Consider the following 16,595-nt stretch of genomic DNA (forward strand, 5'->3'; position numbering starts at 1 on the left):
AAGGGAGATGTGTGGTGGATCAAAGTGTTTTATTGATGATCCTTGGGATTACTTTATCTTCCCAAATATGCTAAAGCTGAGATCGGTATGTCTGTCACATTTCAAACTGCTCCACGAGAGAGAGCGACTTGGACAAACAATGACCTTCTTAGCACATTGCAGGTCTCTCTCATCATCCTTTGGAGAATTGCAAAGCTGAAGTCTGTTTCAGGACTGCAAATTATTCCGAGTCTGAGCTGGGAGGTGGAATAACTTTCTCTGTTGTCATCTCTCATGTAGAACTGATGGGAGATTGACAGTCAACACATATTGTATAACAGTACTGAATTCCTGCTCCTGTAAAGGGCACAATGCAGAGCTTTGCACTCAAGAACACCAAACGCAAATGGGACAAATCCAGCATGATTTTAATTGTATAAAAAATACAACCCTCTGACTTACATCCTCCGAGAGGGAGGATGGCCCAGTGGTTAGGGTGGGTCTTGGAAGACACCATGGGAGTGGAGAGACCTTACAGGCACTCAGATACTACAGTAAGGGGGCGGTCCTTCGATAGGTCCCCCTACTCCTAACACACCTACTCCTTCCATTTCATACTTCTTAAAGGGACGCTGTCACATACTTAAAAAAAAAACAACCACCCCTCATTTGTGTACAGCCCAAGGTTGTGATCCTGCAATCAGATCCATGAGAGCAGACCCTTCCCTTTCCATCACCGTAAAGTCAGTTTACCCAGGTTATGTGCAGGCAAAGTGAATATCACCCATAAATAGCTAGGAAATGGGATGGTTTACCTGCATTATTTTTAATGTACTTTCCCTTCGTGCTTCTCTGCTGTTTTTTCTCATAGATGATCACAGTAGGGTGAAACTAAGGCCTTCTCCAGGAAAAGACTCTAAGCACAGTGACTACATTAATGCTAATTATGTTGATGTAAGTTGTTTGAATATTTTTTCTCCTCTCTCATTGTAAATACATTCATAAAAGGGGATATCTATCCAATTGCTCCTTATGAAGTGTTTGTGTTTTCTGACTTCCCCTGGACTCCTGCTACAAACTCCTCAAATATTCAGAACAGGAAAGGCACCTCTCTTTGTTACCTGTAAATTATTAATACATCTGCCTTGCTGCTGCTTTCATCTTACTTTGCATTTTGGTTTTCTTTGAAGGGTTACAACAAAGCAAAAGCCTATATTGCTACCCAGGGACCTTTAAAGTCTACATTTGAAGATTTCTGGAGAATGATTTGGGAACAAAATACTGGAATCATTATTATGATTACAAACCTCGTGGAAAAAGGAAGAGTAAGGGACTATGTAGCTTGTTAATGGCTACCCTTTTCTATTTAATATAGTGAATTAAATCCTGCCTTCCGATTCATGAATGGGCAGAATTTGACCCATTAGCTTTAAATACACAAATAACGTCTTGCTATATAGTGTGTAAATACCAGAGCGGAGATACAAATTACTAGGCATGATCTTTTACCCTTTCTAATAAACTTTAAATATGTTTTTAATAAAACCAAAATGACCCCAACCCATCTAATTCTCCCTTTATTCAGAGAAAATGTGATCAGTACTGGCCAACGGAGAATAGCGAGGAATACGGCAACATTATAGTCACATTGAAGAGCACAAAGGTACATGCCTGCTACACCGTCCGCCGTTTCACAGTCAGGAACACAAAAATGAAAAAGGTGAGTGAGCCCCCTCGGTTCATGTTAATTTCCTGTATGGCTTGTTAAGTGCAAGCATCATGCCAGCAAAGCCAAGGGGTCTTGCCTGCTATGCGTACAACTTTCAGTAGCTGGCTGGTGAGAAATAACTACGTGAAACCTGGGTTACTGGATATCTGGCAAAAGCATTTACACTGCATTGCCTGCACCCACAGTGGGGAGCTGTGCAGTGTTTCTTTTCCATCGGGGCAGTTCTCATGGCTATTGTTTTCCCCGCTCTCCTGTGCATTTCTTGCTGGGGACTCTGTCTGCATCAAACAAGAGGCAGAGCCTGGGGAGCAGGGGCACGTCTCCATTTTAGTCTCAGCTGACACATGCTTGTTTGAACATGTTGATAGAGTCTGAAGTAGTTCCAGGCCTCCCCTTTCCTAATATTTATCTCCTTGTTGGGTACGTTTTACATACAGGGTCAGAAAGGAAACCCCAAAGGGCGACAGAACGAGCGAACGGTTATTCAGTATCACTATACACAGTGGCCTGACATGGGAGTGCCAGAATACGCTCTGCCTGTGCTAACCTTTGTGAGGAGATCTTCAGCCGCCAGGACCCCGGAAATGGGGCCCGTGCTTGTACACTGCAGGTATGGCAACTCTGGTTAACCAGGGCATGGAAAGCACACTTGGGATGCAACAGGTAATGTAGGTGGGTTCTTATTAACAAGCAAATACAAGAGATTATTAACACAACAATTCAAAGCAAAATGAAACTCATCTCAGTGCAAAGCCTTTGAACCACTTCATCCAAGCAGTGATGCTTCGGTCTTCTGCAAGGTGCCTACACAGGGGTGAATTTCAGATGCAAACAAAGGTGCTGGCAAAGCACATGTACAACTCCACACACTTGCTGTTTGCACTAGACATTTCTAAGGTTTGTTTAGAAAATTCCAGCCATCCAACCAGGGAGTAATGATACCGTGTCTCTCTAGGCTGACCAGTCATGCTCTGTGAATAAAGATTAACGAATAATCAAAGACCTAGTTAAGGAATTAGTTTGCAAACCAGCCATGGTCTGAAAGATGTTAGCATTGATTGTATGGCAAACAGTTCTTGGGAAATAGTCTGGTCGCAGATAAGATAATAGTCTCGACCAGCAGATCAAGGGACGTGATCGTTCCCCTCTATTCGACACTGGTGAGGCCTCATCTGGAGTACTGTGTCCAGTTTTGGGCCCCACACTACAAGAAGAATGTGAAAAAATTGGAAAGAGTCCAGCGGATGGCAACAAAAATGATTAGGGGACTGGAACACATGACTTATGAGGAGAGGCTGAGGGAACTGGGGATGTTTAGTCTACGGAAGAGAAGAATGAGGGGGGATTTGATAGCTGCTTTCAAATACCTGAAAGGGGGCTCCAAAGAGGATGGCTCTAGACTGTTCTCAGTGGTAGCAAATGACAGAACAAGGAGTAATGGTCTCAAGTTGCAGTGGGGGAGGTTTAGGTTGGATATTAGGAAAAACTTTTTCACTAGGAGGGTGGTGAAACACTGGAATGGGTTACCTAGGGAGGTGGTGGAATCTCCTTCCTTAGAAGTTTTTAAGGTCAGGCTTGACAAAGCCCTGGCTGGGATGATTTAGTTGGTGTTGGTCCTGCTTTGAGCAGGGGGTTGGACTAGATGACCTCCTGAGGTCCCTTCCAACCCTGATATTCTATGATTCTATGATAACTTTCATACAGGAAAAGCAAGTAAATTCTGTGGCTACATTATTTGCTATGAATAGAACACCCAGTGCTAGCAATGGGGGAGCTCTCACAGATGTTACGGTCAGAATAAAGATCGTATGACCATAATGGTCATCTAGTCTGACTTCCTGCATAGAATTTCACCTGCAATCACTGGTGTTAGCACTTGCCCTCAGCAGGGGGCATCGCTGCAGATGTCCTCAGAAGGAAGCTAGAGAGGGAAAAGGAAACAAACATTTGGAAACATAGCTAAAATAAGCACACATTTTCATGTGATTAAAATCCTAGAATGCATGTAACATGTTACTTAAGGGCTTTAATGATCAGGAGGGTCAAGGTGTTCTAGCAAAATTTGGGGACAGAAATGTCGGAACTCTGTTTTGCCATTGCTAACATGTAATTTCATACAGCGGAATCATCAGGGTTTCTTTCCTGTCCTTCGCAGTGCTGGCGTGGGCAGAACGGGGACCTACATTGTGATAGACAGCATGCTGCAGCAGATAAAAGACAAAAGCACAGTTAACGTCCTGGGTTTCCTGAAACACATCAGGACACAGCGCAACTACCTCGTTCAAACAGAGGTAAAGGCTGGAGTGATACTGAATTCAAAGCCGTGTTCGTTTTTATGATGCGATCAGAAAGGAAATAGGTTTTTCAGTTACCTCTCTCTCAATGTGGAATACGTTTCAGCTGGCGTTTTGGTGACTTGGAATGTCTTTTTTCAAGACTAGAAACTTTTGATTCCTCCCTTGACTTCTTAAGTGTTGTTGAGATTATACTCGTGAACGTATACTCCAGTCTGAGCAGTATTTATAGAGTGAGCTTGCTGTAAAAAGGAAATATAACCATTTCCTTCAGTGTGCTGTCCGCCTTCATTTATGACTCTGCTCGGTGTAATTGTCTCCTAACTCTTAAACTGCTTGCTCTGGCCTTTCTAGGAGCAGTACATTTTTATTCATGATGCCTTGCTGGAAGCCATCCTTGGGAAGGAGACTGAAGTATCTGCAAACCAGCTGCATAGTTATGTTAACACCATTCTTATCCCTGGAATAGGAGGAAAGACACGACTAGAGAAACAATTCAAGGTAAAGGTTTATCAGGCATCAGGAGTGATTTCACCCCCACCCCCACAGCTCCCTATCTTTTATCACATGGAGAGTCTTTGCTATCATATCTAATCGGCAGAACTAGAGGAACCTGAACCAAAACGCTGGGTCCAAGCACCCCTGAATTTTGGGCAAGTTTCAGATTGAACAACCTTAGTTACAGTGATGTAAATCAGGACTAATGCTATTGAAGTCAATGGAGTTATACTAGGGTAAAACTGGTGTGAAGAGAGAGTTGGGCACTCATTTGAACTATGCTGCTGACCCCTCATTCTATAAGGAGCTTGAACCAAAATGGTGAATCCAAACACTCCTTAGATTTGATTAGTTTTCGATCTAGATCAGGATCCAAACTTGGTGTCTCAGACCCATCTCCAGTTAAAACAAATGGAAATGGTCGTTGTTAGCACAATTAAAAACGTCAGTATTGTACATACGGGATTAATTAGTTTTCTTGAGACTCTAAAAAAAAACCCAGCTGTTACAGCTGTCACTTTTCCAGGAATACATTACAGATAATTTTCATCATTTAAAAAAAAGTTTGCTGTTTTCTCACATTTAAGAATTAAAAGCCTCCAGCCATTTAAGATTTTCTGATTACATTTTAGATACACATTTAAAACTACTTTGTGTGTCGTTAGGTGAATCTGTGCAGACCCTGTTTTCACAGATAAACTCCCTCAGACAAATACCAGCTAAAGACATGAACTCGTTAAACAAATTAAACCGGGTGCCAAATGATTCAAAAAATGAATAGCCCATTTCCTGAATTCCCTGGTGAGACTCTGGGTTTCTGTAGCATTCATGACATTCCAGGTGCTTAACAACCAAATTAAAAAAATTGCACGAGGAGAAAAAAATCAGCACAGAAAAATGTTGAGATTTTTTCCAAGTGGTAAATAATAACTATAAAAATGTTTTTTAGAGAGTGGTGGCAACAAATTCAGAAATACTGAAGGGTATGTCTACAATGCAGTACAACAACCGCAGCTGGCCCAGGTCAGCTGACTCAGAGTCATGGGGCTTGGGTTTCGGGGCTATAAATTATTGTGTGGACATTCGGGCTTGGGCTGGAGCCTGGGTTCTGGGACCCACCCTGCTGCACTGTCTCAGACCCCAGACTACAGCATGAGTCCAAATGTCTACACTGCAATTTTATAGCCCCGCAAGCCTGAGTCAGCTGACCGGGGCCAGCTGCAGGTGGTTTATTTTTTAGTGTAGACATACCCTAAGTGTCTTAGCCACCTAATTCCCATTTTAAAAAGTGACTTAGATGCTTAGAAGTCTATGTCCCAATGAGACTCCTAAGGGCCAGATGTATAAAGGGATGTAAGCACCTAAAAAAGCACATAGGCACCTACTGGGATTTACCAAAACACTTCAGTAAGTTAGGTACCAGTAAGTTAGGAGCTTTTGAATTTGGGACTTTAGCTCCTAAAGGTATGTCTACACCAGGACAGCAGGTGGAGCATAGACACCGCATGCCCAGCTAGCACGGGTGTAAACAGCAGTGTAGACAGTGAGGTATGGCTTAGGCAAGTAGCATGCCCTACACCTGAACCCTAGGATTTACATCCTGCAGTGCTCTCTATTTTTAGCAGTGTAATGTCTCCCTGCCAGAGCTTGTCCTCACCATAGTGAAAGGCTCCGGCAGCAGGAAAAGGCTCTGGTAGGGGGAGCAGCTTCTTTCCCCACTGTCTCTCCCCGCTGGAGCCTTTCACTGCTGCATGTAGCTACAGAGTGCAGTGACAAGGGTGGACACAGCTGCCTTTCTCGCCGATGCATCCAATGAATTGAGCTGTAGCTCACGAAAGCTTATGCTCAAATAAATTTGTTAGTCTCTAAGGTGCCACAAGTCCTCCTTTTCTTTTTGCGAATACAGACTAACACGGCTGCTACTCTGAAACTATCATAAGTGTAGACCAGGCCTACGTCGCTTTTATATATTTGAAAATTACACTTTGATGTTACTTAGAGGTTTGGAATATCAGTAGAGAAGGATTAATTGGCAAATGGGGGACACAGCACTTGGTTCTGGAGTGAGAGTTCTGAGCGAAGGGGGAAACCTTTGTCTGATAGGGTTTTTTTTTCTTTTTTAAATGGTGGCTGTTTCAAGATGTTCAGAGGTTTGTAATAGCCCTGATGGGGATGGGATAGTGCAGGTCTGGTAATCAAGGATACTAAATGCTATTTTATCACAAGGTTCTGTAGTTTGTCCCAAGGTACCACCGTTTATCACGTGGCTAGAACCTCCACACAGTGGAGGATTAGCCACTGGGCCAACAGGTCCATGCTCAGGGGCCCCGGCCAATTGGGGATCCCTGGAAAAATGGGCACTGCCCCGACCCACTCTGCCTGCCCGGCGTTCCTGCTGGAGAGCGGGGTCACAGCACCGGGGCTTGCCCTGCTACCCCCATACCCAGACCCCGATCCCCAGCAGGAACGGGAGGGGGCCTGCAGGCAAAAGGGGTGAAGCGGGGCCCCCACTTGCTCTGGCCCAGGGCCCCACAATAGCGTAATCTGCCTCTGCCTCTACATACATGTAGAGAGCCAAATCGATCGTTAGGCAGAATATTCCAGTGCCGCTCCATTTAATTTAATGCCCATTGTGTATCTGATCGAGGGATCTCTTTGATGAGATTGCTAAACTGCTTTTCTCTTGTTGATATTTTAATGAATAGAGCTGGTCAAAAATTTTCAACCAGAATCTTTTCCAGCTAAAAAATGGGGTTTTGTTGAATATAAAATCACATGAAAATGTTGTCAGCTAAATTTTGAATTTTTTTTAGTGAGAAGTTTCCAAACTTTTCATTTCAGTTTTTGAGAATTTGAAATTTTAATGTTCCCCTTCTTCTTTCCTTTTTTGCGACTCGAAGCAATAAAATTAATAATGTACAGGTTTTATTCCACTTTTCCCATGCACTTTTTACCTTTTTCCCCACTCTGCAAAATTTCAAATCTTCGCCATCTCTGGGAAAAATTACAGAAGAGTAAAAAGAAACTCTGGCACTCTGAAACTTCCAAAGTTGAGGAAGTTTTGAAAAGTTAGAGTGGGAAAAGGAAAAATAGAGGAAAACATTGAAAGAAAAAACAAAACAATACCCCTCAGCATCATTCATTCTATTGCATTAGCTGGCAAAATAAATAAAAAAGGAGAAAAGGGAGAAAATAAAAAATTGAAATTTTTTTAAAAATTGTTTTTTCAAAAACCAAATCAAAACATAGTTTTTAATCAAAATTTAAGTGAAATATTCATTTAATTTTGTTTAGAAATTTTCCCACAAAAAATTTAAAATGAAAATTTTTCATTTGAAATTATTTTTGTGGTGGGGAAAAACAAGGTTTAGGACCAGCTCCAATATTGACAACATACTTTTGCTTCCAACAGCATCGACCCATTGTAATTACTCTTGATATAATAACTGTGTAACATCAGAAGTGCTGCTCTCAGAGGAGGATAATGGTACAAAAGGAGTGCAGTGTTTCTGCACAAATTTCTTTCCCTTTTGTCTTTCCTTTTCCATAAGGTACATCAAACTTCAAATGCCTCCAGGGTATTTCATCCTGCAGAAGCAGATATGAGGAGCTTGATTCTCCACTGGGCTGGAGCAGAGCTCCGGCCCAGCGGAGAGTTGGCACTGACAAAATACCAGTCACCATTCCCTGATTCTTCACCACCTGGTCCCAGCATAAATTGAAGCTGCTTTGACTTCTCCCTGTGGAGAATTAGGCATAAAGGAGCCTCAATCTGCCACTCCCTCTGTCCTTCCCCTGACCGCCTGCTTCACATTCCCTACCTCCCCTTATACTGAGCAGTGGAGTTCTGGTCCAGAAAGTCCAGAGCCACCTTCACCGGATTTGCACTAGCAGTGATTTTCCCCACACAGGGGGATACTCCAGGACAAATCTCCTGCCACCTCAGCTTCATTCTGTGCCACAGAAGCGGCACAAAGAGAACCTGGCAGACTGGAGAAGGTGCCCCAAGATGGCTGGTCTCAGCTGGAAGCATTTTGGGCTCACAATAGGCCACAGCAGTAAATAAACTTCCTTAGGCATGAGCTTGTTTCAATTTAAAAAGGGAGAGAGAGAGAGGCTTGCTTTTGTTGTTTTTTTTTTTCCCTGAGACCTGCTACTGGGCTAAACATCCCTGCAGGGCTTCAGAATAAATTGTCAAAAGTAACTAAATCTAGACTGTTCTGTGAAAATCAACTTGGAATGGAATTTCATGTTGATATGTGCCAAAGCTGAGATCTGTGGAGACCTTAGTATCCAATAAGCATGCATATATTTTATGAAGAAGATGATTCCTATTGGCATTTTGAGTACTTTAAGCAAATCTGACCATACAGCTTGTTCTTCCAGTGGTGTATTTTTCTAGGAGCTGCCAAGGAAAAACTTTCCTCTTCATTTTGAGGGCAATGAGAACTTCATCAAACCAGTTTCTACTAATTTTCTTTCAGCTGGTTACACAGTGTAATGCAAAATATGTGGAATGCTTCAGTGCTCAGAAAGACTGCAACAAAGAGAAGAACAGAAACTCATCAGTTGTGCCATGTAAGATCACCTCTTTGGTTTGATTACTGCTTAGCATAACTTTTTGTGTTGAATTCTGTTGGTTATGCATGAAGAGGCATAGCTGCCAGGAAGGAGAAGGGTTGTGTTTTGTTCAGCCAAAGATGTCTTGTCTTTAGAAATTACTATGGTGAAACTGAGCAAAAGGACCTGGTGATGGTGTCAGCATAATGCATTGTCCAAGCAAAATGTTAATCTGAAGAGTTCAAGTTTTTGAATAATTATGTGGGGTGGGGCAGAATTTTTATCTAGGAAATCACTGTAATGCAGTCATGTCTGCATCTCTGTGCTCGGATAATATCTCGCAATGTGACTGAAGTTGATTGTTTGGTAGTTTTGCTACTATGCGTAAATTACCACATTTGGATGGCTCAGTAAGTAGCATAGTATCGCACTCCCCAAAAAAACTGGGGGACCTGGAATATAAACTACATTTCTTCGGAGGAAACAGAATGTGTTGAGGGAGTTATGTATGTCCTTGGGTGACTAATCAACAGGGATTGCCTCAGCTGTGGAGACAGCTGCCTGCTTGCCCCAAGGTCAGCAAAATGGTCATAAAGCAATGCTGGAAAAAGACCGCAGAAGCAAAATAAATCAAATGGTTTTGTGTGCAATTGGAGGCGAATAGAACACTGTAGTCAAGAATTATTTGAAATCCCCTGCCATCACTGTATAGGCTGTTATTTGATCATTCAGCCTGTTGTGAAAATCTTTGCTATAGTAAAATCTGATTCCTGAAATTACTTCGTCCTTTTAGGAATATTGTACAACTTTTCATTTTATATTCTGCTTTGGCTGGCAATGCTTTATCACAGTTAAAGTGCGGGCCTGCTGCTGGGGGAGATGGGAGTTGTGTTAGATCTGATTTGTTAAAGTCATCTCAGAAATTCATGCTTTCTGCACCATGCCATGACCAGACTGTGATCATTTTTTTCATCTTATAGCTGAACGTGCTAGGGTGGGTCTCGCGCCACTGCCTGGAATGAAGGGAACTGATTACATTAATGCCTCTTATATCATGGTGAGAAAGTCAGCACTTAAATATAGAGCAAAATCAACTGAAAGGTGCTAAGTACCAGATTCCTACAATTGTCTTAATTTTGCATATAATGATTGAGTATAAAAGATGACGTTTTAACACATTTCATAATGTAAAACTTTTAACTATCTTTAATAAAATATCATTGTCTAAAATATTTAAATTATGCAAAGCATTGTTATGGCATGAATTTTTCCATTACATGCACTCAAATAAATATTGGCATTAAGAGTAAATGAAAACAGCAGGGACTCTGAGAAGTGGAAATGTACTCAGAGTGAAAATGGTTTGTGTAGAAATATTAATAATAGCACAGGAAAAAATTAAAGTTGTTCAGAATGTTTTCAGCTGTAGTCAAAACATTATCTGTTCCTATAAATAAAATGTCAGGCTTTAAAAGTACTCGGTGCAATAAGGGACGGTGTGGTTTTGTCTTTGCTTTATAAGGGTTACTACAGGAGCAATGAGTTCATCATAACCCAGCATCCTCTTCCACATACAACTAAAGACTTCTGGCGAATGATCTGGGATCACAATGCACAGATCATTGTCATGCTGCCAGACAACCAGAGCTTGGTAAGTTAAACACTTAACTATGTATATACTATACTTCAATTATTGACCATAGCAGGGTGCAGGAATTGGGTCACTCATGCAGGCTGGTTATGTTTCCGTTGAAAATATAGCTAATTTTGAGCCATATACTTAAATCTGGGTTCATGCGGCAAGCTTGTTACAGTCAACCATGTCATTGCTCTCTTTCAAATCATAGTATCCTCCTGTAGGTGAAAGGTAACCTCAACTAGTGTATCCTGCCCAGACTGAATTCCTAATGCACTGAAGGAAATCATACAGCTTCCTCAGAGCAGAGCAAAAATGATAGTTTAAGACTCTGTGCTATGTGTTTGTGGCCCATGTGATGGAAAGGATGGGGACAATGAAGTTATTCGTTTGCCGGGGACTAAGGTTAAGGACAGTAAGTGGTAACAGAGACAAGAGTGTAGTTATTAGTTTGCTCGGGGGGACCTAAGGTTAAGGAGATCAAAGAGAGGATAAATACATTATTTCTGATTGAAGGGGAAAGCAGTTGTGGTTGTATATGGGGATATAAATGGAAATAAAAGAGAGGGAGAATTCAAGTGTTGGAGGTGAGACAGGTGAAGGGTTAATGATAGCTTTCAGGTTAACCGGCATATGCTGAAGAAGAAGGAGTGCTGAAAGGCATTAAGGTCTGAACAGTTGATTTTTTTCATATGTGCCTGACTAAAGTGTAGCTGAGAATGGTAGGGAAATAATGGTCTTCATTACAAGAAAAGAGCGGTTGTGAGGGCTGCTATGTTTATATTCTTCCTTAGTGCGGTGAGATTAAAGGGATCAGCAGGAATTCCCAGGGAAAGAGCGTTCAGATAAGCACTATCAAGTCAAAAAGAATTGATGAAAAGAGAGAGTGTCTGGTGAAAATGAAGCAATGCTGCTGAACAGTTCTGATTATGATATAACTGGGAGAGGTGACACTTGGCTTGATAGGAAAATACCTTGGAAGGCAAATCATCTTGGAAGGACACATAGTGCCAGATTCTGCCTCTGTTGTGTTGAGGGTGGTGGGGGTTGCCCTGGAAACAGGCGCCGGAATTTGGCACAAACTTTGTGACATGTTTAATGTCAATGTGGGTGAAGCTGAACATACAGAGCTGAAAGAAAGTTGACAATGCAGATTGACTACTGTGTCTGAGTGAGTTTAGTCTGAGGAAGAAGGGTGAAATTACTACGGAACAATCAATGATATTAGGGACTGTTTGAATATGGTTCTATAGACTGAAGGCAACCTTTCGAGAAGCACCTGAGTGACGGGAGCCTAAGTCCCGTTTTCAAAACAGACGTAAGCACTTGGGAGCCTAAGTATCATTGAAAGTCCTGCCCTGGGCCACAGAGGGAGAAAATCGATTCATAGCTGCAGAGGATAATGGTTCATGTTTTTTCAGAAGGAAAAACAATTTGCCTGATCTTGTCCTCGGAGACACAGGCAAGCAATGCCATGTAGTATGTCAAATTAGCTTCTGTGCTTATGCTGGTATGTGCCGTATGTCCCTGAATCGAAGAACAGGCACAGGCCTTGGGTCTACTATTCCTTCCGTCCTTTGGATCAGTGACTTAGGGTGCACAGTTGTTTTTCAAAAACCATTTTCTTGATAGTATAATCTACAGCTGGTTATTCATTAAAAGTACTGAAACTCTTAATCCTTTTTTCCCCCTCACTGTGCTCTTTTTATTTAGAATTTACCCTTGCTTCTTCAGTAGACGGTTTTTGCTGTAGCCTAAAGTTTACAGAGAATTAAGCTGACCTGCTGTTTTCCTCAGGGTTAGGGTTTCTTTTTCTCAGTTCATGAAATTTCAACACCTAGATATGACAACTTACAGTGTTCTGATCCAAAGCACAATAAAGTCAGTCAGAATCTCTCCCCTGACAGTATCGGGTTTGGATCAGACCAAGATAGATAGGAATTAAAGACAATAGCAAACAATTTCTAAAGTTCACTGCGTGTTTCTAAACAGGTACCTGACCTGACTGCAAAAGAAAGGGAGTAATGTACTGGGTAGACAGCAGGTGGTGTAGTCTGGGAAAGATTGTGTCTACATAAAGGTTAAGTGTAAGTTAACTAAAATAACCATTTCCCTCTGAAACCAATTAAAAAGCAGACTTGCACTATTTGGGAGGCACAGGAAGGATTACTTGAGGCTTGCTGACTACTGTAATAAATCTCTTTTAGACACAAACAGTTTTAAGGATCACTTTCTGGTCATATCTATCTATCAAATCAGTTTTTGGATCCACTGGATTTTTCAGTCATGTGTAAAATAAGCTATTTGGAGGACTGCGGTGATCTGTTTGTTTTATTCCCCCAGGCAGAAGACGAGTTTGTGTACTGGCCAAGTCGCGAGGAATCCATGAACTGTGAGGCCTTTACCGTGACCCTAATCAGCAAAGACAGACTGTGCCTCTCTAATGAAGAGCAAATTATCATCCATGACTTTATCCTTGAAGCGACCCAGGTAAAGTGAACCCCCACAATAGGTGCATTTGGGCTCTGCCTTTCACCTAACACGTTAGTGCCTTCAGTTAAACTTTGCAATAAGACAGAGTTTGCAAATGATTTTCAGGAGGATTTACTTGTAAATATATTGCCTGTGTGCCCGGTGCAGGGGGAAGGATATTGCTCTCGGTTCCTTTTCCTTCTCACTCCCCAAAAGTTAGTTTTCCAAGTCTTTCACTTCCAAGAAGATTGCTTATCAGCATTCCAGTTCTCGAGATGGTTAGGCTAGAGCATTTCATCTCTGCTTATCTGATTCCAAAGTCAGGAGGTTTGTTTTTCATGCAGCAGTCACGGTAGTTGATTGACTTATTTTTAAAAAGACACTGAGATGCAGTGTCCCATTTCCCCTTTTATAAATTCAGATTTTATAAATGAATTGTTTTGAAGCGATGATGGTGGCTCTGCATTTGCTAAACCACATTTATATTGAGCGACAACACCTACTCTTTGACTGATATCACAATGGCAGATGTATTTAGCTGCAGGGAAGAAGATATTGTTACAAGCCTTTGGTAGCCTTTTTAGTCTGGATACCTTTGGTCGCTCTTCTCTTGTTTGACCAGCTGCCCTTTGAATATTAGTGATGCTGAAGAGGCCAGTGGACTAAGAAAGACCTATGTGGAGGTGGGCCCTGAATTGAAATGGAAAATATTGAAACAATTAAATATTTCATTATATTCAGAATTATTTAGTATGGGCCAAAACCTGCTCCCTGGTGCCTCTGAGATGCCAGAGCTGCACAGCTTGGCTGTGCTCTGCATTCACCCAGATCTCACTGACTCCTGCGTGGGCAACTACAGAGCCACTGCATGGCTGGATAATGTCTTCCCCCCTCCACAGGGGGTGACTAGAAGGGGTCACTGTGCATGCACATTGCCTGCCTCTGCATCACAGTGCCAGGGAGGGTTTTGTGAAGCTGAATGGCAACTAGTGGAATCTCACAGGGGCTACACAGCCTGCAGGCTGTTGAGTGATGGCTCTGAAATGGAGAGGGGATAGGGAGTGGAGTGCTGTCCAGCAGGCAGGAGGTTCCCCCCATAGCAGTTAGGGAGAGGGGAGCATTGTGTTATCATGCAGGCAGGGGCAAGGATCACACAGGCACTTGCTGTACCACAGACATAAAGAGATTTATGGAAGACTACCCAGAAATGCTACACACCAACACACCCTGGTCCTCTCGGGGAGCTGCAGGACCAAGAGCTCTGTGATCTATCTCAGTGGTTCTCAGCCAGTGATCTGCACACCCCTGGGGGGTCTGCAGACTATGTCTAAAGGGTTTGTGAAAGGTTGTCATTACCATAGAACAGTGGCTTGGAACCTGTAATCCACAGACCCCTGGGTGTCCGCAGACTATGTCGGTGCTTTCCAAAGGGGTCCACGCCTCCAGGGGCCTGCAAATGAAAAAAGGTTGAGAACCACCCATCTAACTTGCCTCTACAGAGAGGAGGACTCAACTTCCTCTCCCCACCACGGACCCCTTCAAAGGGAGAGAGGATCCGGTGACTTTGAAACAATTCTGGGATTTGTTCCTGGCTGTGCTTTCTCCTTGTGTAGGAGGAGCAGCACCATGGTTAATGCCGCCCTCGGGGAGGGAAGGAAGCGTAGGGTCCGTAGTCAGCTACCCAGAGAGAGGACTGGGAGAAAGTGCTGTGTGTCACCTCTGTTGCCCCCACCTGTGTGCCAGCTATCTGTCCCAGGATTGGTCAGCTTGCTGCACAGCTGAATACGCAGCGGTCTGGGGCGCATCGACAGTAGAGTTACACATAGGTGTGGATGATGCACACATCCACGTATAACGTAGTGACCTGCCGGGAGATGAGAAGACTGTTTCCATTTCTGCCCCCTCTCGTTTCTTTCACTGACGGGCAGAATGGGGAGGAATGTCCCGCTATCAAGCCTCAGCATCCTTAAGTATATGAATGTGGAGTTAAAATGGCTAACGACAGGATGGTTTTTCGTTTCAGGATGACTACGTTCTGGAAGTACGCCACTTTCAGTGTCCCAAATGGCCAAACCCAGATGCCCCTATAAGCAGTACCTTTGAACTTATCAATGTAATCAAGGAAGAGGCCTTAACAAGGGATGGCCCCACCATTGTTCATGATGAGTATGTCACCTGCCTTCTCTCATTTACATACAGGTTGTAAAAGAAATATTATGCTGGATAAGGGTGTAGATGGAGGAAAATGTCCTCACTTCTCTGGAGAAGATGGGTTTTCATGGCCTAAGCACTAGGATCAAAGTACCTAGGCTCCCTGAATTGCAGCCAATCATGCTTCAAAGGCAAATAAATTGAGTTTAATGCAGTTTATTATGTTTGGGGCTTTCAGGCCAGACCCTAAAATCTGAGGTCTGCTCTGCATGAACGTTGGACTGCTCTGCACTGTGGAAACTCGCCCCGAAACTCCCCCCGCCCCCAAATTCTAATGGCTTTAAACCCCATGAGAGCCATAGTTTACACCAGACTCCAGAGTTGTTTTTTTTTTATGAAACCAGTTTCAAAACCACTCCCAGGACTCCTGTAATAATATAGGTCTAATGTGCCACCTATGACATAGGGCTTTACTTCGACAGTATGTAAGTAGATTGAACAAGTCCAGCTCCGCTGGTTCTCAAGATGCTCAGCAAGGATCACTTGTGCCACAGAAGCTGAGGTTTGTTTATGGTGGGTTTATTTTCCCCAGTTCCTACAACCATTCTGTGGAGCCAGCTTGACATCAGCTGGATGAGAAGGAAACACCCACCCCCGCAAGAGGTGTCGCTGCTTTCTAACAAATAGTTCTGCAAAGCAACCACACGTTTGTGTGCCCAGTAACAATTCAACAGCTGATTATAGATGATGCTGGTTGTAAAGCAGAGCCTAGTGCCTGACAGCCCCACAACAGCTCTTCTCAGAGGGAGAAATTCACCACCGTGCAGGGGACCAGCACAAGAACTATGCACCACTTAAGTCCCAAGGAAGCCCATGCAGGGTAAACTCTTAGTCTGGGAACCATTTTGAAGAACTGTTGTGAGAGCCATTAGACCATCCATGATCTTTAGTCACTGTTGCAGCAAGATACATTGGAGCTAATGGGGAAATCTTTGAGGTCTTACTTATTTTGCAAAAGCATTACCATACACTGATATTTCAGTGTCAGACAGGCTAACGACTGAGATGTAAAATCGCCTGTTAATATTCTGCTGCTGCAAAGCAACCTTTCCGTCAACATCCCTGTATTGCTACTGCGACAGTTTCTCGTGACAGACTCCTACAAAGAGTGACTTGGGCCTGGGCAAGTGGTTTTTCTCCCTTTCTGCCTCACTAATGCATAGTGTAAGCTCTGTTGGGTTTTGGCAGCTTTTATTAATTTGAGGCTAGTTTTAAT

General features: G+C 42.9%; 1 protein-coding gene across 4 annotated transcripts in view; it reads left to right on the forward strand.

Moving 5' to 3' along the window:
- PTPRG (protein tyrosine phosphatase receptor type G) overlaps positions 1-16,595 on the forward strand; it is a 619,877-nt gene that overhangs the window by 593,982 nt on the left and 9,300 nt on the right. For all 4 annotated transcript variants that reach the window (XM_074957367.1, XM_074957366.1, XM_074957368.1 and 1 more), the window contains 11 exons: positions 851-933; positions 1,170-1,304; positions 1,565-1,699; positions 2,146-2,318; positions 3,864-3,999; positions 4,357-4,503; positions 8,985-9,078; positions 10,041-10,117; positions 10,583-10,711; positions 13,040-13,186; positions 15,192-15,334. In XM_074957367.1, the coding sequence (XP_074813468.1) occupies positions 851-933; positions 1,170-1,304; positions 1,565-1,699; positions 2,146-2,318; positions 3,864-3,999; positions 4,357-4,503; positions 8,985-9,078; positions 10,041-10,117; positions 10,583-10,711; positions 13,040-13,186; positions 15,192-15,334 (1,399 nt within the window). The remainder of the gene's footprint in view (positions 1-850; positions 934-1,169; positions 1,305-1,564; positions 1,700-2,145; positions 2,319-3,863; positions 4,000-4,356; positions 4,504-8,984; positions 9,079-10,040; positions 10,118-10,582; positions 10,712-13,039; positions 13,187-15,191; positions 15,335-16,595) is intronic.

Source organism: Natator depressus, chromosome 7 (genome assembly GCF_965152275.1).
Source record: "Natator depressus isolate rNatDep1 chromosome 7, rNatDep2.hap1, whole genome shotgun sequence".
Lineage (NCBI taxonomy): Eukaryota > Metazoa > Chordata > Testudines > Cheloniidae > Natator > Natator depressus.